The sequence below is a fragment of the Nicotiana attenuata genome, chromosome 2 (assembly GCF_001879085.1).
Source record: "Nicotiana attenuata strain UT chromosome 2, NIATTr2, whole genome shotgun sequence".
In the NCBI taxonomy this organism is placed as follows: domain Eukaryota; kingdom Viridiplantae; phylum Streptophyta; class Magnoliopsida; order Solanales; family Solanaceae; genus Nicotiana; species Nicotiana attenuata.
Window position 1 is genome coordinate 47524541 of NC_031990.1, and position 19156 is coordinate 47543696.

General features: G+C 36.5%; 2 protein-coding genes across 5 annotated transcripts; one reads left to right on the plus strand and one right to left on the minus strand.

Annotated features, from left to right (window-relative positions):
- Nucleotides 78–9422, plus strand: LOC109209115 (pentatricopeptide repeat-containing protein At1g30610, chloroplastic). Of its 2 annotated transcripts, none has more exons than XM_019372300.1 (9): nucleotides 78–817; nucleotides 1002–1193; nucleotides 1724–1805; nucleotides 1931–2122; nucleotides 2908–3021; nucleotides 4102–4192; nucleotides 4272–4429; nucleotides 7459–7890; nucleotides 8945–9422. In XM_019372300.1, exons 1-9 carry the CDS (start codon nucleotides 198–200, stop codon nucleotides 9314–9316), a joined length of 2253 nt encoding a protein of 750 aa, XP_019227845.1. In that variant the 5' UTR covers nucleotides 78–197; the 3' UTR covers nucleotides 9317–9422. The 2 variants fall into 2 exon arrangements, with proteins under 2 accessions (XP_019227845.1, XP_019227853.1); XM_019372308.1 differs by having other exon boundaries at nucleotides 104–817; nucleotides 1016–1193.
- Nucleotides 9553–17430, minus strand: LOC109209128 (UDP-arabinose 4-epimerase 1). 3 transcript variants are annotated; one of them, XM_019372325.1, is made up of 12 exons: nucleotides 17350–17427; nucleotides 17054–17142; nucleotides 16318–16488; nucleotides 15909–16033; nucleotides 14755–14868; nucleotides 14530–14637; nucleotides 14354–14445; nucleotides 13668–13809; nucleotides 13468–13562; nucleotides 12745–12874; nucleotides 10133–10277; nucleotides 9553–10053 (listed from the first exon to the last, which is right to left on the minus strand). In XM_019372325.1, exons 3-12 carry the CDS (start codon nucleotides 16376–16378, stop codon nucleotides 9812–9814), a joined length of 1254 nt encoding a protein of 417 aa, XP_019227870.1. In that variant the 5' UTR covers nucleotides 16379–16488; nucleotides 17054–17142; nucleotides 17350–17427; the 3' UTR covers nucleotides 9553–9811. The 3 variants fall into 3 exon arrangements, with proteins under 3 accessions (XP_019227870.1, XP_019227863.1, XP_019227877.1); XM_019372318.1 differs by lacking the exon at nucleotides 17054–17142 and having other exon boundaries at nucleotides 17350–17430; XM_019372332.1 differs by lacking the exon at nucleotides 17350–17427 and having other exon boundaries at nucleotides 17001–17332.

Below are 19156 nucleotides of genomic sequence, written 5' to 3' on the forward strand. Positions count from 1 at the left end.
AGGGACATTTTTGTCATTTTTTCACTCTTTTTTAGTTTTCCGACCCGCCTGTAATCTACATGTATCCGGACCCGATACCGCAAGTGAGACCGTTTTGTCCGGGAAATCCAATCTTTTTTCCGCCAGCAGCCAAAGGACCAAACTGGAAAGAGGAAAAAGAGAGAAAGGTGCAGCCTTTGATGCGTAGTTGAGTTGAGATGGTGGCAATTATCCTGACAGAAGCTTTATTTGGAGCTTCTTCTTCTTGTACTGATTTCAATGGAGTTTTTGGTTCAAATTACCTCCGTTGCCCTTGTTTTTCATCAAGATTTTCACTTTCTGAGACATCCTTTTCGGAAATTTCTCTGGGAAACAAAAGGGTGAAGAAGCAGAAGAGAATTCTAGGTGTTGGCATAATTTCTTGTAGCTTAGGTAACGGGATAATTGATAAAGAAGAGCTTGAATTCAAGCCTTCATTTGATGAGTATCTGAAAGCCATGGAGTCTTTAAAAGAAAAGAAAAAGAGTGATAGTGTTATTAGAAGAAAGACAGGTGAAGAAGAAAAGGGTAAATTTGGAAAGTTTGAGAAGAAGAAATGTGTGGAAAGTTCTGATATTGTGAAGAAACATGAAGGAGTTGGAGCTGTGAAAGAGAAGGGTAATGGTGGGAAATTGGAATTTAGAAAGGTGATGATTCAGAAAAGAGAGAGCATAAGTAATGCAAAGCATGTTGATGAGATGGACAGAGCTGCTTTTAAGTCAATGGATGATGATGCTTATGATAAGCCAAGAGTTACTAAGGCAGACATGGAACAGAGAATCCAAAGGCTTGCAAAGTGGTGAGATATTCCTTGTTTTGCACTGTAGAAAAATAAAGGACTAATGCTTATCACTGAAAAAAAAAGAAGGAAAAATGAAGGACTAATTCAGTTATTTAGGATACTCTTAATATTGCTAAACAGTTGGTAGTTTATTAGAAAATTCCTATTTTCTGACTTGTAGTAAAATATTTTACTCTTACAGTCTAAATGGTGCAGACATTGACATGCCTGAGTGGATGTTCTCTAAAATGATGCGAAGTGCTCAGATTAGATTCTCTGATCATTCTATCTTGAGGATTATCCAAATATTGGGCAGATTGGGAAATTGGAGACGAGTGCTGCAAGTCATTGAGTGGCTTCATTCGCGTGAACGCTTCAAGTCACACAAGTTAAGGTATATTTTCTACGGTCATTTCTCCCACTTCTCGATAGTGCATTGTCTTAGTGATTGATTTAGATGTGGTCTTGATGCTTACTTTACAGTTAGCTATGTATTGTGATGTTCTCATAATCACTTTCGTATTTGTGAAAAGGGTGAAACGCTGGTGCTTCCTATCTATACATTTGTCAGTGCGTTAGTTTTTCTTGTGTATGCAGATATAGAAAATAAATCAAGCGTATACCACAACGAAAACAAACACTGACTAATTATAGATAGGAAGCACCGGTGTTTCACTTTTTCCCATGGATTTTCTACTTCCTTTAAATGCATCTTTGAAAGCACTGTACATGAAACTCTCAAAACTTATCCTGGGAACCTAATTTGATCTTCTAAATTTCCTTTATGAACCTTCTGGAATTGATCGAAGTTGTGATTTATATTTTTGGTGGCACATCCTTCCTATCCATCTTCTGGTAGGTCTAGGTCAAAGTCCTTAATGGGAAATTGATGCTGATGGACCTTTGATTAAATTCTTTTGCAAGATATATTTACACGGCTGCACTGGATGCATTGGGAAAGGCTAGGAGGCCAGTTGAAGCGCTAAACTTGTTTCGTGCAATGCAGGTAAGACATGTAAACTTTAATTTCAACACTTTGTCTCTCCTTTAATCAGTAGTCTTGTGTCCTATTGAGATGAATAGCCTGTGTGATATGTAACTAATGCGTGCAACCTCGACTCTTTTCCCCAGGAACACATATCATCGTATCCCGACCTTGTGGCTTACCATTGTATTGCTGTCACTCTTGGACAAGCAGGACATATGAAGGAACTCTTTGACGTCATCGATACCATGCAATCACCACCCAGAAAGAAATTCAAGACTAATATTATTGAGAAGTTTGATCCACGACTTGAGCCGGATGTTGTCATCTATAATGCTGTAAGTAATGAAAGGGTGGGCCAAATATGGGGGATTTTTCCTGGTTAAATGCACTTGTGGCTCAGAGCCATGTTGTTTCACCATCATGCTGGGAACCTCTGTTGCTCGGTAAATAATGAGAATTTAGTGTCTTCCCAATTTTGAGAAAAAGATAATTGAGACAGACACAAGAAAAACCAAGCAGAATTAGAAACCAAATGAGAAAAAAGTTCAGTATGGCATTGAAATTTGTAGTTGCTATATCTGGAAAATATTACTGGCGATCGATATCTAAATGGCTAATGCATCAGTCATTTTCCCCTTTTATTCAGTAAATTATGCATCTCTACTTTTCCTATATAAGCCAGGCTACAAAATCTGAAGCAATCATTTTAACTCAGTGCTATTGTGCCCTGGATGCTGAACTTGTTTTGGTAAAATATATCTCCTTGATGAAGTTCGTTTCTGAGTTATAAACTATAAATATATATTATAAGGACTTGGTTGCTGAATTCTATTATTAACTAAAAGGAGAGGGAACAATCATAAAGTTAACCCCAAAGCTATGCAGATCCCTTCCTAATGATCTGTATAGTTTTGGTTGAAGTTCTTGTATAAATTTTGTTCGGTGCATAAATATGCTGCAATTAATTTCCACTGAAAGTCGGTATATTTCAATTTGGTTCAAATGCTATGCTGAAAGTCAGTGTATTTCAATTTTGTTCAAATGCTATGCTGATAGTCAGCACATTTCGATTTGGTTAAGATGCCACCTTTGTAAGAAAGTTTTTTCTCTTTGCTTGTAGGTTCTAAATGCCTGTGCTCGCCGTAAAAGCTGGGAGGGTGCGTTTTGGGTGCTACAACAGCTAAAGCTCCGGGACCAGCAGCCTTCAGTAACAACATATGGATTAGTCATGGAGGTAATTATCCTCTTTCTTTTTTTTCTTTTCCCCTTTTCCATAGGTGTTTAGTGTGGGAGTGACATAGTTGAGAAGGCTATTCAACCTTTGCTCTTTTTCTATTTTCTCTCTTCAGTAGGAGTCACTTCCACCTAAATTAGCTTTCGATCTGCTTTGTTCCTATGGGAGGTTTCCTGACATTTATTGGGAAATACTCGCACGAATTCTCATGTTTTATGTAACCATTGATATCTAGCATTAATTGTGGTGTGTGCTGGCCTTGAGATGGGAAACTACACTGCTACATTTTGCTTCGTATAATGTGATTCCTGACCTCATCAAGGACTAAAGAAAAAAAATAAGTACAAGATGACAAGATGTGTTTGGAGTAGCGGAGAGCTTCGAGGAGATATATATCCATAAAATCAGAAGATTCATTATCTATCTTTTCCCTTTGCCCTGGGGTCTCTCTTAACTCAAGGAACCAGAGCCATGTTACACCTATGTGCCATAATGATATTAATAGCCAAGTCCCTTAAGCTCCAAAAGGCGATCCTTCAGCTCGAAGGTTCTTGGATATCCATTTTTTAAGGAAATTAAAGGATCAAGCTTTCGTGAAGTACGTTGAAAGACCTCTACACATGAAATTTCCAACTACAACTTGACTTCAATTTGGAAAAGATTACAACGAATCAATTTAATATTGACTGTATTTAGAAAAACTGTGGTCAACAATGTATCCAGCTTCTGATGATGATGATTTTTTCATGATATACACCTTTTGTGCTTTAACTTTTTTGTCAATATTAAGGCTGGAAATGAGAAAAGTTAGAAGAACCTGTAGCATATTGCATATCCCAACAGAGGAGAAAAAGAGAGGAGAGAACCCTATAGCATAGTGGTCTAGCTGGGGGCCCTTTGCTCATTCCTTATATTGTTGTCAAATGACATTTTTCTCTCTCTTTTTTCCTTTTAAATACTTTTGGGCTGGATTGGGGGCAAGGAAGGCCCACCTATATGGGTTTTAGTGCTTCCACGAAACATGTTAGTTATTGAAGTTTGTTTGATTTTACCAGTAGCTAAACTGAAGTGTTCATTCAGGTTATGTTCGAATGTGGCAAATACAATTTGGTGCATGACTTTTTCAAGAAAATGCAGAAGTCATGTATTCCCAATGCTTTAACCTATAAAGGTAACGTAGAAATGGGCGCTTACTTGACATGCTGCAAACGATTCTTTTTGCTGAATTAAGTTGTCTTTGATGCATGTAGTTCTTGTGAGTACTCTTTGGAAGGAAGGAAAAACAGATGAGGCCATACTGGCTGTAGAAGATATGGAAAGACGAGGAATCGTGGGCACTGCCAGTTTGTATTATGACCTTGCTCGTTGCCTTTGTAGTGCGGGGAGGTGTGAAGAGGCGCTGATGCAAGTACGTTTCTTGTACTTAGCTTCCATTCATCTTATTTTGTTCTGCTGTTCTGTTTCAGGATCCTATAAATTATCTTGAGTATTCATATATTCCGTTTGACATCCAATAGAAGGAAGTAATCAAGTAATCATGTTTTATTCAGTGTTGTCAAACGCGAAACGCGCTAAAAAGTGATCCAGGTCTATCGGGGCTTTAAGCGCAAAGCCGACAACTAAAGTTTGGGTTTAGTTAAAAAAGGCCCAGCGGCGAAAAAAGAAATAAAAATAGATATTTAATTCGAGAAAAAAGTAACAACTTTATTCATAATGATTTACTTGAACAATTAATATATTTTCTTGCCAATCATATTTATTGTTTACTACCACTCTATTCAAGACAGAATTAATGGGCAATGAGGCGCACGCCTTACCTTGCCTAAGCTGAAGCGCAGCTTAAGTCAGGCGAAGCGCCTACCCCAAGCTTCTCTGAGCTTCAGGGCTTAAGCGCGCTTTGAGCCTTTGACAACACTGGTTTTGTTTAAGTTGATGTTCCCGAACTTAAAATATCAGACGGATTGTTGTGGTAATTGATTCTGTTTTCTGATTATATTAACTTAGAAGGTAAATGTCATTGATTGTAAAGCATACATTAGTACGTGAATGCCAATTTACTAATATTATTGTTCATATCAATTGCAAACAAATAATCATAAGCGGTCTTTGGACTGCAAAGATACGCATTACAACAACAACAACAACCTAGTAAAATCCCACTAGTGGGGTCTGGGGAGGGTAGTGTGTACGCAGACCTTACCCCTACCCTTACCCCGAAGGAGTAGAGAGGCTGTTTCCGAAAGACCCTCGGCTCAAGAAGACAAAAGGAGACAATATCAGTACCACCACAGAAATCATAGGAAAAATAGCAAACATGAATACCAGAAGATAGATGCAAAGCAGAAGCGATAGCCCGTAAATAGACCCGGCACTATGAGAAACGAAAGAGTAGTAAGACACAACATTGCCACTAGCTATCTTAGATAAAAGCCCTACCAGACTAGTCTCACAAAGGTACGGAGTAAGGCCAGACTCAACTACCTCCTAATATACAACCTTAATACTCGACCTCCACAGCTTCCTATCATGGGCCATGTCCTCGAAAATCTGAAGCCTCGCCATGTCCTGCCTGATCACCTCTCCCCAATACTTCTTAGGCCGCCCTCTACCCCTTCTCGTGCCCTCCATAGCCAGCCAGCCGCTCACACCTCCTTACCGGAGCATTTGGGCTTCTCCTCTATACATGCCCGAACCATCTGAGCCTCGCTTCCCGCATCTTGTCATCAATGGGAGCCACGCACCTTCTCCCGAATATCATCATTCCTAATCTTATCCATCCTAGTGTGCCCGCACATCCACCTTAGCATCCTCATTTCTGCTACTTTCATCTTCTGGATATGAGAGTTCTTAACAGGCCAACACTCAGCCCCATACATCATGGCCGGTCTAACCACCGATTTATAGAACTTACCTTTGAGTATCGGTGGCACTCTCTTGTCACACAGGAGTCCAGATGCTAACCTTCACTTCATCCATCCCACCCCGATACGGTGTGTGACATCCTCGTCGATCTCCCCTTCCCCGGATAACCGACCCAAGGTACTTGAAGCTACCTCTACTTGGGATGACCTGTGGTTCAAGCCTCACATCCACGCCCATTTTCCTCGGCTCAGCGCTGAACTTACACAGGTATTCCGTCTTCATCCTGCTCAACTTGAAACCTTTAGACTCAAGAGCCTGTCTCTAAACCTCCAGCCTCTCATTAACACCGGCTCGCGACTCATCAATCAGAACTATGTCATCAGCAAATAGCATACACCATGGCACCTCCCCTTGAATATGGTGTGTTAATGCGCCCATCACCAGGGCAAATAAGAACGGATTGAGCACAGAACCTTGGTGTAACCCCATAACAACCGAAAAATGCTCAGAGTCGCCTCCTAACCCGAGTCTTAGCCCCATCATACATGTCCTTAACTGCCCTAATGTAGGCAACCGGCGCACCTTTTGTCTCCAAGCATCTCTAGAGAACTTCTCTAGGAACCTTCTCAAAAAAGTTTTATCCTTCTCAAAGAGAACTTCTCTAGAAACCTTGTCATACGCTTTCTCTAGGTCAATAAACACCATGTGCAGATCCTTCTTCCTCTCCCTCTACTGTTCCACCAACCTCCTAACAAGGTGTATAGCTTCCGTAGTAGAATGACCCGGCATGAACCCGAACTGGTTGCAAAGATACGCATTGAGAACCTAAATATTTGCTCAATCCTCATATCTTCTAAACCATAACAACTGATTCTCTGTGATTTCTCAAGTATTTGCTGAAATCTGACTACTACTTCATTAGTGTGTTGAAGAGGTCAATGGTCTATTTGTTCATCAAGAGCTTTATCAGTGTGATGGGAGATCCATGACTTATCAAGCATTAAAGTCGAATTCCGATGAATCAAGTGAGTGTCCAGACGGTGGATTTCTTATTTACCATTTTCTGGTAGATCCGAATGTATCCTTATCAAAACCAATGACCTTGGAGAGTAAGGCTAGACTGGGAGAAAGGGCTACAATATCTGAAATCTAACAAATCAAGAAACCTAAAAGCATGGAATCTAACCAGGGAAACTATCATCTACAGCCTACAGCTGACTGGGCTTTCAACAAATGTAGAGGATGGAGGGAGAGAGAGATAGTGCGGGACCCGAATAAAGTACTCCTTCCTGCCTTCTTTGTCAAAACTAAAGCTATTTAAGTTTTTTTTGGTCCATTACTTTCTTCGAATACACAATTCAGAGAACTAGTCAGTGTAGGGCTTTTGTTTGAAATAAGGAAGGTATACTCTCAAACAGAATAACTTAATGGGTACGTACATGACTTGTCTTACTTGGACGTACTCCCAACAGATAAATCATAGATGACTTGTCTTGCACATCTCCAGAAAAACTTTCGGTTGGATACTAACATTTCTTTCCATTTCTTTTGGGTCCTTCTTCTACTCTGCAACAGATGGAAAAAATATGCAAAGTTGCTACCAAGCCTCTAGTGGTGACTTATACTGGTCTACTTCAAGCTTGTGTGGACTCTGGTGACGTTCAGAGTGGAGCATACATCTTTAACCAAATGAACCAGTTTTGCTCCCCAAATTTGGTAACTTACAATATAATGCTAAAAGCTTATCTGGATAATGGGATGTTTGAAGAAGCAAGGCAGTTATTTTTCAAGTTATTGGATAACGGTAACCGTATTAGCAGTAAATTGGACAGTAAGGATAAGGTTTTACCAGATGTCTACACATTCAACTTAATGTTGGATGCATATGCTGCTGAGAAGAAGTGGGATGATCTCGAGTTTACCTACTCACGTATGCTGAAATATGGATATCACTTCAATCCAAAACGTCACATTCAGATGGTACTCGACTCCTGCACTGCTGGAAAGGTACTCTTTCTTGACCCTGTATTCAGCTCTCCTCTGTATTCTCGCCTTTCATGTTTAATACCTCTATCATTCCTAGGAAATTCGCAAGTTAAATTTCAATTTAGCCGTTATGTTGTGGACGGTCAAATTTTTGTACAGTTTTCTTTCTTTCCTTTTTTTAAAAAAAAAATATGACCAGCATTTTTTATCAGAGAAGATATTTGCTTAAAGGGAAGTGGGATTAAGCCGTTACTGGATTTTCTCCCTATTTTCTGTCTATCGTAGTGGATATCAATTTGGAAATGAAATTTAAGGAGATAGTTGTATAGGAGAATTTGAAAATGTCTCCCTAAATAGACAAAGAAGTTAAAAAGTAAGGGCAACATTTAGACTTGTTTTAATGTGATGATGGCAGAATCTGGTAGCAGGATCTATGATACTTTTTGTTTTTCTAACTATCTGAAGCATAAATGTTAGTTCCATTTTGGAGTATGCTTGTATTCTGTTGAAATTTATTTCATTTTTGTTTTTGGCGGCTGCATACTGTATAGAGACAGATTGTCCTCTCCATCTTACTGCATGGTAGATTAAAAGGGAGAGAGTTCGAGGTTTGAGAGCAATATTATGTCACATGCCATTTCCTAGTTCTGCAGAGAAAGATTACGCTTAACTCATGGTGATTTGACTTCATGGGAGCATGATTTTTAGTCCCACTTTTAGTGCTTTCTGGTTCCATTGACACCACACCTCGAACGTACATAAATTCGAAGTGTGCAAATACTATCCTTTTACATCTTAGCACCCAAGGGTGTGACTTGGTGGTCAATAACACTAGGTGATTTCTTCCCATGTACCTAAACTTTGGTGGCCACAGTTACCTAATACCTATGCGGGGTGAGAGGTAGCAGGTACCAATAGTCGATGTGCGTGCAAGCTGGTCTGGACACCATTGATATAAAAAAACAAAGCAAAAATAGAAAACTATCCTTCTACCATGTCAACATATCTTTGGTTTGTTCATATCGATCTTTTGATCAGGTTAAGAATTCTGACTATTCTACGCTGACCTTTTCAGGTGGAATTATTAGAAGCAACTTGGAAGGACTTGGCTCGGGCTGATCGGGTTCCACCAGTGCCACTAGTCAAAGAAATGTTCCGCCTGCAGCTGGAGAGAGGCGATTTTTCCGCTGCCCTGGCTTGTGTTGCTGATTATCCTTCCTCTGAATCACAGGCGTTTTCTGCCAAGTTTTGGATGAAATTTTTCGTGGAAAATTCTGATAGATTATCTGATGGTACTCTTTTCAGATTGCTACAAGAGGTGAGCCCTGTCATTGTCAGAAACGACAGCAGAATACTTAACAATCTGTTGGCTTCTTGTAAAGAATTTTTGAGAACTCGATCAGCAAAACTTGACAGAGTTCATAGCGAAACAGCTCTAGTTTGTTAATTTCTTACCCCGAAACATAAAAAGAAAAATCATCTTATGCTGTATAATCTGTTCTTGATATACAAACTCGTTGACCTAGCCAGTTTAGCAAATGTTATTTACATAATCTCTCACTTTTGGGTTGAGGACCATTAAAGTAGCTTCCACTTCTCCGAAAGAGGAGCAACCATATTATGTAGTTAGCTGTCTACACAAACAAAAGAACTAAACACACAACAAATTCAACTGAGCACGGATGAGGGACGAAACTATACCTGGCTCATCACTATTATTGATCTAAATATCTGTTTTACTAAATACACAATAATAAATGGGATGAATAGGCTGGCTAATACACAAACCTCTGCTATGTATTCAATCTAGACGAATGAATAAATGTAGAACCCCCACATTAGCTTCCAAAAACCTACTCTAGCAATACTAATAAATCAGCGATAAGTTAAGCTGTGTGATGGGATTCATGTCAGTCTTCCACAACGATAAGTTGTCGACGCATTACGAAGACTTGGCCAGAGATGAACCATAACCATTAAGGTGCGACTTCTGCCATCTCCATGCGACCTGCAAACTCTCTTGAAGATCAGTGTGTTTGGCTGTCCAATTCAGTTCAAGTCTTATCTTAGTTGGATCACTAAATACTTCCGCGTAGTCACCAGGTCGACGGGGAAGGAAGTCAACTTTGATAGGAACCCCAGTGGCCGCCTTGCAAGCCTCCACAAATTCCTTCACTGATCTACCTGTTGTCGGTGACAAAAGGATGGAATGAAAAACTATACTCCGAGCGAGAAATTGAAAAAGATGATACGAGTGCTTTACCTCTTCCAGTTCCAACGTTGTAGATTCCTACTTTACCAGGCCTTGCCTTTTCAAGAGCTTTCACATGAGCGTCAACTAGATCAGTGACATCGATATAATCCCTAATGCATGTACCATCTGTTGTCTTATAGTCTGTTCCTCTAACCTGCATGAACAAAACAACTCAGCTCAGAGACAAGGGCAGATCATAACTCTTCATGTTATCATGACACACATTTCAGTTCCTCCTATCCCATATCTATACTATATTAAAAGCAAGAAGGCCCTTAGCGAAATGTCGTTCGTCTTTTTTACCCTTTTGAATTAGAGTTCACACTGAACAAAATGGTCATTTAATTACTTTTCTAATATTTAGGAGTTTGAAATTAAGTAAAATTATGATTATTAGATCTTTTCCTATTTAGTTTGTGTACGAAGTCCGATTATTTATGACTTNAGATTACAGACTTTAAAAAACAACGACACTCAATGTCTGAGATCTGAATGATTAAGATTCAGACCTACCATTAAGTGACAAACAAATGACGGACCTTAAGTAGTACTAAACCCAAATTTAAAAAAGAATAGAATGCAGCGTAACTTCTAGTTTTAGTAATTTCTTTTACAATTGTTGTACAAATTACAAGTGGTGGTAATTTTGAGTTTGAACAAATCCCACGGTATTTATTGAATACTCATTTAATTCTTTTTCAAGTATTAAAAAATTTTAACTATAAATTCTTTACTTATTTACACTATGTAGCAGCTTAGCATTTACAAAGATCGATTACGATTTCACCTACACAAATTATTATTAATAGGACTAAAATATATGAATAATTACTAATAGGCCTAATATACATACATCATATAGTATCTATATCTACCTATATCTATTTACACTATTAAAAGTACAAAGGCCCTTATCGAAATATTATTTAACTTTTCTGCGATTCAAAAACATATTTCACACTAGATAAAATAATATTTAATTATTTTTAAAAAATTTAATACTCTAAAATCAACTGCATTTTATTTATTAAGCTCTTCTTTATTTGAAGTAAGAAGCCATAGTATTTAAAGTTTTAAACTCAATTCAAATTTACCACTTCGATTAGACTAAACACAAAAAAAAATTATTAACGTTAGGGTACTTAGCTTACATATATAAACCAAATTGAACGATGGATAGTCACTAGATAATATTTAATACTTATCTATGAGGGTGTTTGGCTAAGCTTATAAGTTGGTCAAACTGGCTTATAAGCACTTTTTGGCTTATCTACGCGTTTGGCAAAATTAAAAGTGCTTATAAGTTAAGTGCTTATAAGCCAAAAGCCATAAGTTGGTCTCCCCAACTTATCAAATTTCAGCTTATAAGCAGTTTAAGTTTGAGCAAAATATCTACTATTCTATCCCTAAAATACTTCTTTTTAAAACAAAACTCTTCGTATACCCGGTTCTTTAGCTGCATATTATTAATTTCAGCACTTTTATCCAAACACGTAACTGCTTATTTTTTAAATTAGCTTCAGCACTTAAAAGTGCTTTTCAGCACCTAATGCTTATCAGTTACTCTAAATCAGCTAAGCCAAACGGGCTCTATATCTACACTATATTAAAATATGAAGACCCTTAGCGAAATATCGTTCACCTTTTTTACCTTTTGAAAATAAACTTTACATTAGATAAAATTGTAATATAGTTATTATCCTAATATATAAGACTTTAAAATTAATTAATTTTTTTATTAAATCTTTCCTTATTTGAATTATGTAAGAAGTCCCAATATTAAGGACTTTAAAGTAGGTATTTTTTGCGGAAATAGAAGTAATATTATGTTTCTTTTCCTTGTGTACCCGACGACAATTTCAAATAGAAATATGTTTCACATTCATTCTTCTTACATTGGGAACTTATAATTCTAATAAGATATACTACTAAAAGTAAGAGATATGGTACCTAACTAATTATATATTTTAATTATTAAATATAGTTTTTAAATATTACACAAATTTGACAAAGAAAATAATATATTGTTCGAATAGGAAAAAAGTTCAAAAATAATTTGTATCTTCTATCATTTACACGTGTACCTATATCAATAATAATTTTTAAAAATTATGTAAATATTATTAAATGATATGTTTGAGTTATTGAATAAATATTAAAAAATATAGTTCCCAAAAATAATGAATATTAATCTCATTGAGCTAGCTCAATAAAATTATTGACAAAGCTAGCGTAGTGAGATTAACATTCGTTATTTTTAGGAACTTATATTTTTTTTAATATTTATTCAATAACTCAAACACAATATTTAATAATATTTATGTAATTTTTAAAAAAATATATTTACTGATATAGGTACACGCGCGAAGCGCGTACCGTAAGACTAGTTAAAAGAAATGTGGATAGAACAGTCGAATGTTTTTCTTTTGTTTGTTATTGAAGAGTAACATTACCAAGTGAACTTTTTTCATATGAATTTCACTCATCAGAACCAGATACATTTTCTGGTAGACATTGAAGATGCTTAATACATAAAGAAATGTCTGAAAATCGAACTATCACAAGTACATAGATGATAAATAGCAAACACACAAGTACAGAGATAGCAATTATTGGCTGACCTTAAGACCAGGTGTGATTCCACGAGCTGCATCAAAACAAGCACCAGATATTCGCCCATGTTCACGAAGTTCAGGCCGGGGAGCTTCTCCTAGTCTTCCCTCTGGATCAGAACCAATCACATTGAAGTACCTGAATTTTCAGAAAACAATTTAGCATTATTTCGACCCATGCCAATTGAGATAAACATAATAAGTCAACCAATAGTTATAACTCGGCCTTTCAACCATCGCTCATGGGGGTGCTTGTTAGTGGTTGGCTTGCTCTAAAAATTAGACGAGGAGTACAGAACATCTGAAGATGTACTTACTATTAGTTAGTTAACAAATTTGATAACATGAAAATTAGTGAATGCCAGTTGGACTAGCAGATAGAGGATAAATGGACATGAAGAAAGCATTAAAAACATGAAAAGGAAAAGAAAATCAGAACAAATTTGCACAAAACAAGCATGAGTTAGTGGGAGCTCACAAGTGGAGCTCCTACTTAACAATCCTAAACACGCGAGATCGTATTCAAACGCAGCCCTTCCCTTCAGCCTCATCTTACCCAGAGTCACTTTTCCGCAACCAATATAAACAAAAATAAAAGGAGAAGTTTTCAAAAGACAACGAAAGACGAACATAGAAATGCATAATAAGTACAAAAAAGCACATCATATAAGAATAGTTACTTCCCATACACTGAAAACAGAGATATATTGGCAAGACGGATCATACACCTACCTCAAAATCATGACAGCCATGTTTGAGTTCTTATGGAAATCCAAAATAATATCCTCCGCCATTTTCTTCGCTTTTCCATATGGATTAATAGGGAGCTGCAATTTGACAAAAAGACTCAGCTATTGCTTACCAATGACGTAACAGATAGGCATTCACACGGTTCTAGTGTACTCGAAGCATATACACAATTTAAAACACACCTGTGGAGTTTCTTCAGTAATGGGCATCTTTTCAGGCTCTCCATATGTTGCACATGTACTAGAGTAAATCAATGTGGGGACTCCATGAGCTGCCATAGCTTCTAAGACAGTGAGGGTATTTGAAGTAATGTTATGATAGTACCTGATTGGCACATGCAGCAGCTCATGAAAATATGAGTTTGAAAGGCAAAGAAACAATTACCAGAGGCATAATTAACTTTATAAAGTATAACAACATGGAAATTACACTAAATTTATTCATCAAAGAGACACATTAGATCCTTCAGTCTGATATTTTTAATCCAAACCAGTTAGAGAAAAAAGATTGAAATTCAGTTCCTTAAACAAATGGCATTTTCCCGTTTTCCGATGACAGTGCTACTGAACTTACAAAGGCACTAACAGAAGTCATGTGAATTCACATACATTTCAAAGTAGTAATGTAAGCCTTAATTTGCTTTTATTCAGAGTAAAAGACTAATCAAGACAGGAAAACATAATGCTACACCAGTGATATACTGGACGCACAACCAACTTTGACACAGATGCAATATCATTACATACTTGATGCTTTGGGTTAACCTGTAAAAGAGTTAGTTTTCTCTTCCTCCTCGACATGAAACAAGTGAAACTCTTCATTTACATGTTATAGTGGAAAGGTTTATGAAAGACTCAACTATACTTACTTTAGAGGATCAAGGGTGCTCTCTCCAACATATGCTACAGCTGCAAAATGCATCACAGCATCAAAAGCATTCTGGGAAAATATCTGGTGCACCTGCTCATTTCGGTTATGGGAATAAGTGAATGCCAAATAACAATAAAATAAGGAAAGGGTAGTTTCAGAACAGCTTCACTGTACCGCTTTTGCATCCCCCAAGTCAGCATATATAAACTGAAGCCTCCCTGGTTCAGGAAATAATTCTTGTAGAATCCTTACAGCTCCTATGTTTCCCCGTGAGAGGTTATCCTGTCAAATTGGTAAATCATTTTTCTTATGAAGTTCCATACACGTATTAAATAGAGAAAAGAGTCATTGGAGAATGATTGTCAAAGGGCTATTCACAACATCAGTAGGGGAAATTACCACTATCGTCACACGGTAAGAGTCTTTGAGAAGTCGTAATGCTGCATGGGAACCAATGTAGCCAGCACCTCCGGTGACTAAGACATGAATAACACCTGGTTGATGGCGAGAGAACTAGGAGAAAGCAGCAACAAGAAAAACAAAGCACAATGAGTGCAAAGCTTAGAATTTAAAAACAATAAGAACTTCAATCTTTTATTGTAATGGTGCAACAATTTAGTGTTTCAGAAAAAGTAGAAAATCCAGTATAGAGCAGAATACATCCAAGCATTTTTTTTTATCGAGAGAGCAGAATATATCCAAGCATCTGCACAAACGGAACTTAATGCCAGGTCAGGCCCCTATATGACACCCACCAAAAGCAAGAGTAGATCCTCCATAAGTACACAAAGTGAATTCATGTACAGACAAGGTGATGTATCCAAGTTTCATATATATGTAGGGAATTTTTGCCATTATTTGGAAAAGGGCACAGGAGTAAGACGTGTAGGATAAATGTAGCAGTTCTCACATGACCAACAAACCAGTTACAGCGACCTTTATGTCTTGCTGATTGGGATAAGATTTAAGTGGACTTCATCAAAAAGGATTTAAGTGGAAGACTCCATGCATCATATACATTTTAAAACGTTACTTTGGGTGGTGGTCGATGGTAAGTTACATTAGATAATCAATCTAGAACTCTAGGCTGATGATTCAAAGAAAACCACATGTTTGGAAGGCGCATCCTGAAATAAAGATTACAGCATATGAAACTACACAATAACACTAGACACATAATTATATCTGTTCGAATTAAGTTCAAGATTTGAGAAACACTTCCATTTCAAGAATCAACTATATAAAAATTAAACATATGAAATGAAAATAACTTGAGCAGGCACATGCTCCTGGAGGTTTCTGTTTGGGAGATGTCAGTTAAATATTCTTGCTATCATACAAAAATTAGGACTCAGAAATTATAGGAATAGACAAATGCACTATACAATCATCTCATGTCAAAGAAAATGTACAAAAGAATCCATAACAATGACACAGGAGAGCCTGTACTCTTTCGATAGAAAACTCCAAATACCAAACTGTCATTCTAGTCCAAGCATTGCCACAAATCCGAGAAAACAATAAACAAATAAAGAGAAGGATCAGGGAATTACCACGCTTGGGGTATTAAAAGATGGGGACTGCTTGAGCATAAGAATGCATAGTGCTGTTAGCACAGCAGCCATAAGAATTTTACCCACGAAATTGCTCTTCTTCTTTGGATCTGCATAATCCAGGCCTACAATTAACAAAGAAGTTGATGTATTAGACCCTAAAAAACAAGTATTTCTCAAAATACTGAAAGAAAAGAAAAGACGGCACCAGCAAAAACATATACAAGGATCAAAATTGAACTGTTGTACATTGGCATCAACTACCAAGATAATACTTCTATGACTTAACCAAACAGAACTAGTTCAATCGTAAGTATTTACTTGTACCCCAGTGCCATAAAAAACTGACCAAGAAACAAAATGTAAATAACAAGCAAATGAAATAAACAACTCAAGGAACTTGGCTCACCTCCTAGAGACATAGGTCTATTAGACCTTGTCTGACTTCTTGTCCTGCCCAAGCCTAGCATTGGAGAAGCTCTTTAATGCCAAATAGGCAAACAATCTAAATAGATAATCCTATTGCTTGAAAGCGGTGGTCAAGTAAGACCCCTCCTTGTATGTAGAATTGCTTAACAGTCTGCAGCAACAAACATTAAGATTTACTCTTTGATTATCATCAGTACAAACTAAAACTTGGATTACTGAAAACTTAGACCAAAAACTAGCTATAAAAACTTAAAGAAAACATAGTACAATAAATAACTGGGCCCTCTTTTTAAAAGATGGACATAATTATCACATACTCAGCTATGAATTTTGCAACTAAAACCCTTACTCCCCACCCCCCTCAACCAAAAAAAAAAAAATTCCCTTGGAAATATTACCTACTTGCATACCAAAGAGGGGAAAAAAGATAGCAAAATAACTAATTTCAAAATTGCCAAAGGATCACCCTGAAAGCTCAACAAAAAAGCATTTCACCTGAATTAAGTAATGATTTTTCAAGATCTGTTTAGCCCCACATAAAACAAACACACCCCAGAAAGTACCAAGAAAAATAACAATCTCAAAGGAAAAAACTTTTCATCAAGACCTAGAAAAACTCCAAAAGATACAATCTTTTTTCAATTTAGAAGAAGAATCCTATACCTGGAGAAAGCAAAAAACAATTAAAAAGTAAGAATGTCGAGAATGCCTCTAACCTTTCAGTTAAACTGAAAAAAAACCTTCAGTTTCCAAAAAGGGTATATATCAGAGAGTATATAGTAGTAGGTTTGAATGATCAAGAGATCTGTGAAAAGAAAGAGGCAATCAAAAAGAAGGTTTTTAACAAATATAAATAGAATGCATTCTTAATTCTTCACACAACAAAAGAAAAGGAGAAAAAAAATCTTTTAAAGAAAATTTATATAGGAAGAGTCAAAAGAAGAAGAGGAATTGAGTAGAATCCACGATCATGTTTGGGGGAAATAAGAAAAAAGGTGACAGAGAAACGTACGAAGAGGAAGAAGGTCTCCAGTATCGGTGGTGCTGATGAACCAAGTCTTTGTTCTCTTGCGCGTTATTTATTTGTTTATTTATTCCAGCTTTCCTTTTAAAGTAGCTATTTATTTAATTCATTTTGAATTTCCAGAATTTAGTTTATTTATTTTGAATTCCAAAATTGAAAGGGGAAAGGGCAGAGTAGTGGGGCCCTCCTATTGGCTAGTTCCTCGTGGGCCGACGGAAAGAAAGCGAAAGAGAGACGCGGCTGTATTTCTTTTTGTTGTTTTATATTTATTTTATTTATTTTTATAATGCTATGTGAATTTAACAGCTCACTCGTACAATTCAAAGTTCGAACCTTGTTTTTCCTTTTCCTGTTGACTTTTCTAAGTTTGCCAAATTTTTGTTGAAATATAGTAGAATTATTGAATTTACTCGCATTTGTAGTGATTAAATAATATAGGTAAAGTTCAGTTAATCTAACATTACATAGATAATAGTTGTGATCGACTTTATTGTTATAGCATTAAAGTTTAGTTACTTTAATATGATAAAAAATTAATTACTTTAGTATGATAAAAAATTACTTAATTTAATAATTTTTATGTTATCGCATATAAAGTTTTGTGATCATACATAAAACTACTCAATATAAAGCTACAATTACTTTTTTTTTTTTTTTGTAATTGATAGCTATTAATAAAAGAATTGTCTGTTGTTTCATACTTAAGTTAGTATCCAAAAAACCAAAGTACAAACAGCAATTATCTAACGATTTTACTATTTGTGTTTATTTATAGGTTGGAAATGGTTGGATCATTACTTTACAGTACCTTTAGCAAGTTCCTAATTGCGCTTGCATAGGAAAATGAATAATATTATGCAAGTTGTTCTAAATACGGACGTGGCATAAATAACTTCGCTACAAGAACAATGAAGACGGATATTGTTATGAAAATATTATATTGTGAATGTACATTTATTACTCCGTTATAGATAATTTTCGTGAAGAAAGATTATTCGTTTAGTATATCTACAAGCAGCTGATGCAGGCAGGTTGCAAACAACTCAATAAATTATTTGCAATAGCTTTTATTAAACAGGCAGGTTGCGAGCAACTCGTGCAAACAGCTTACAAGCAACTCAAGAAAAGCCTCGCATCTGCTTCTTGAAAAGCCTTGCAGGTGCTTCTTGAAAAGTCTTGCAACTGCTTCTTTTCTTCTATAAATAGAGGAGTTTTCAGTTCATTGTGTACATCAGTTTGAAATTGAATAATATATCAATCTCTCTCTATACTTGTCTTCAGTTTATTTACTTTACAATCTTTATTTTATAACACGTTATCAGTACGAGACTCTGCCATCTCGAGCTAATACTTTGAAAGTATCACAGGTACGAACTTTCTTTTTCTAAATAATGTCAAATCTTTCTAAACTTGAATTTGTAGCCCTGGATATATCGGGCAAAAGCTACATGTCTTGGATACTTGATGCTGAAATTCATCTTGATGCGATGGGTCTGACAGACACCATCAAGGACAAAAATCAAGCATCAAATAATATCGTGCCAAAACAATGATATTCCTACACCATCACCTTGGTGGAGGCTTGAAAATGGAATATCTCACTGTTAAAGATCCAATTATACTGTGGAATAATTTGAAAGATAGATATGACCACCTGAAGATGGTCGTTCTTCCACAAGCACGTTATGACTAGACTCATTTAAGGCTACAAGATTATAAATCTATCAGTGAGCATAATTTTGTTATGTTCAGAATTATTTCCCAATTGAAATTATGTGGTGATAATATTACTGAT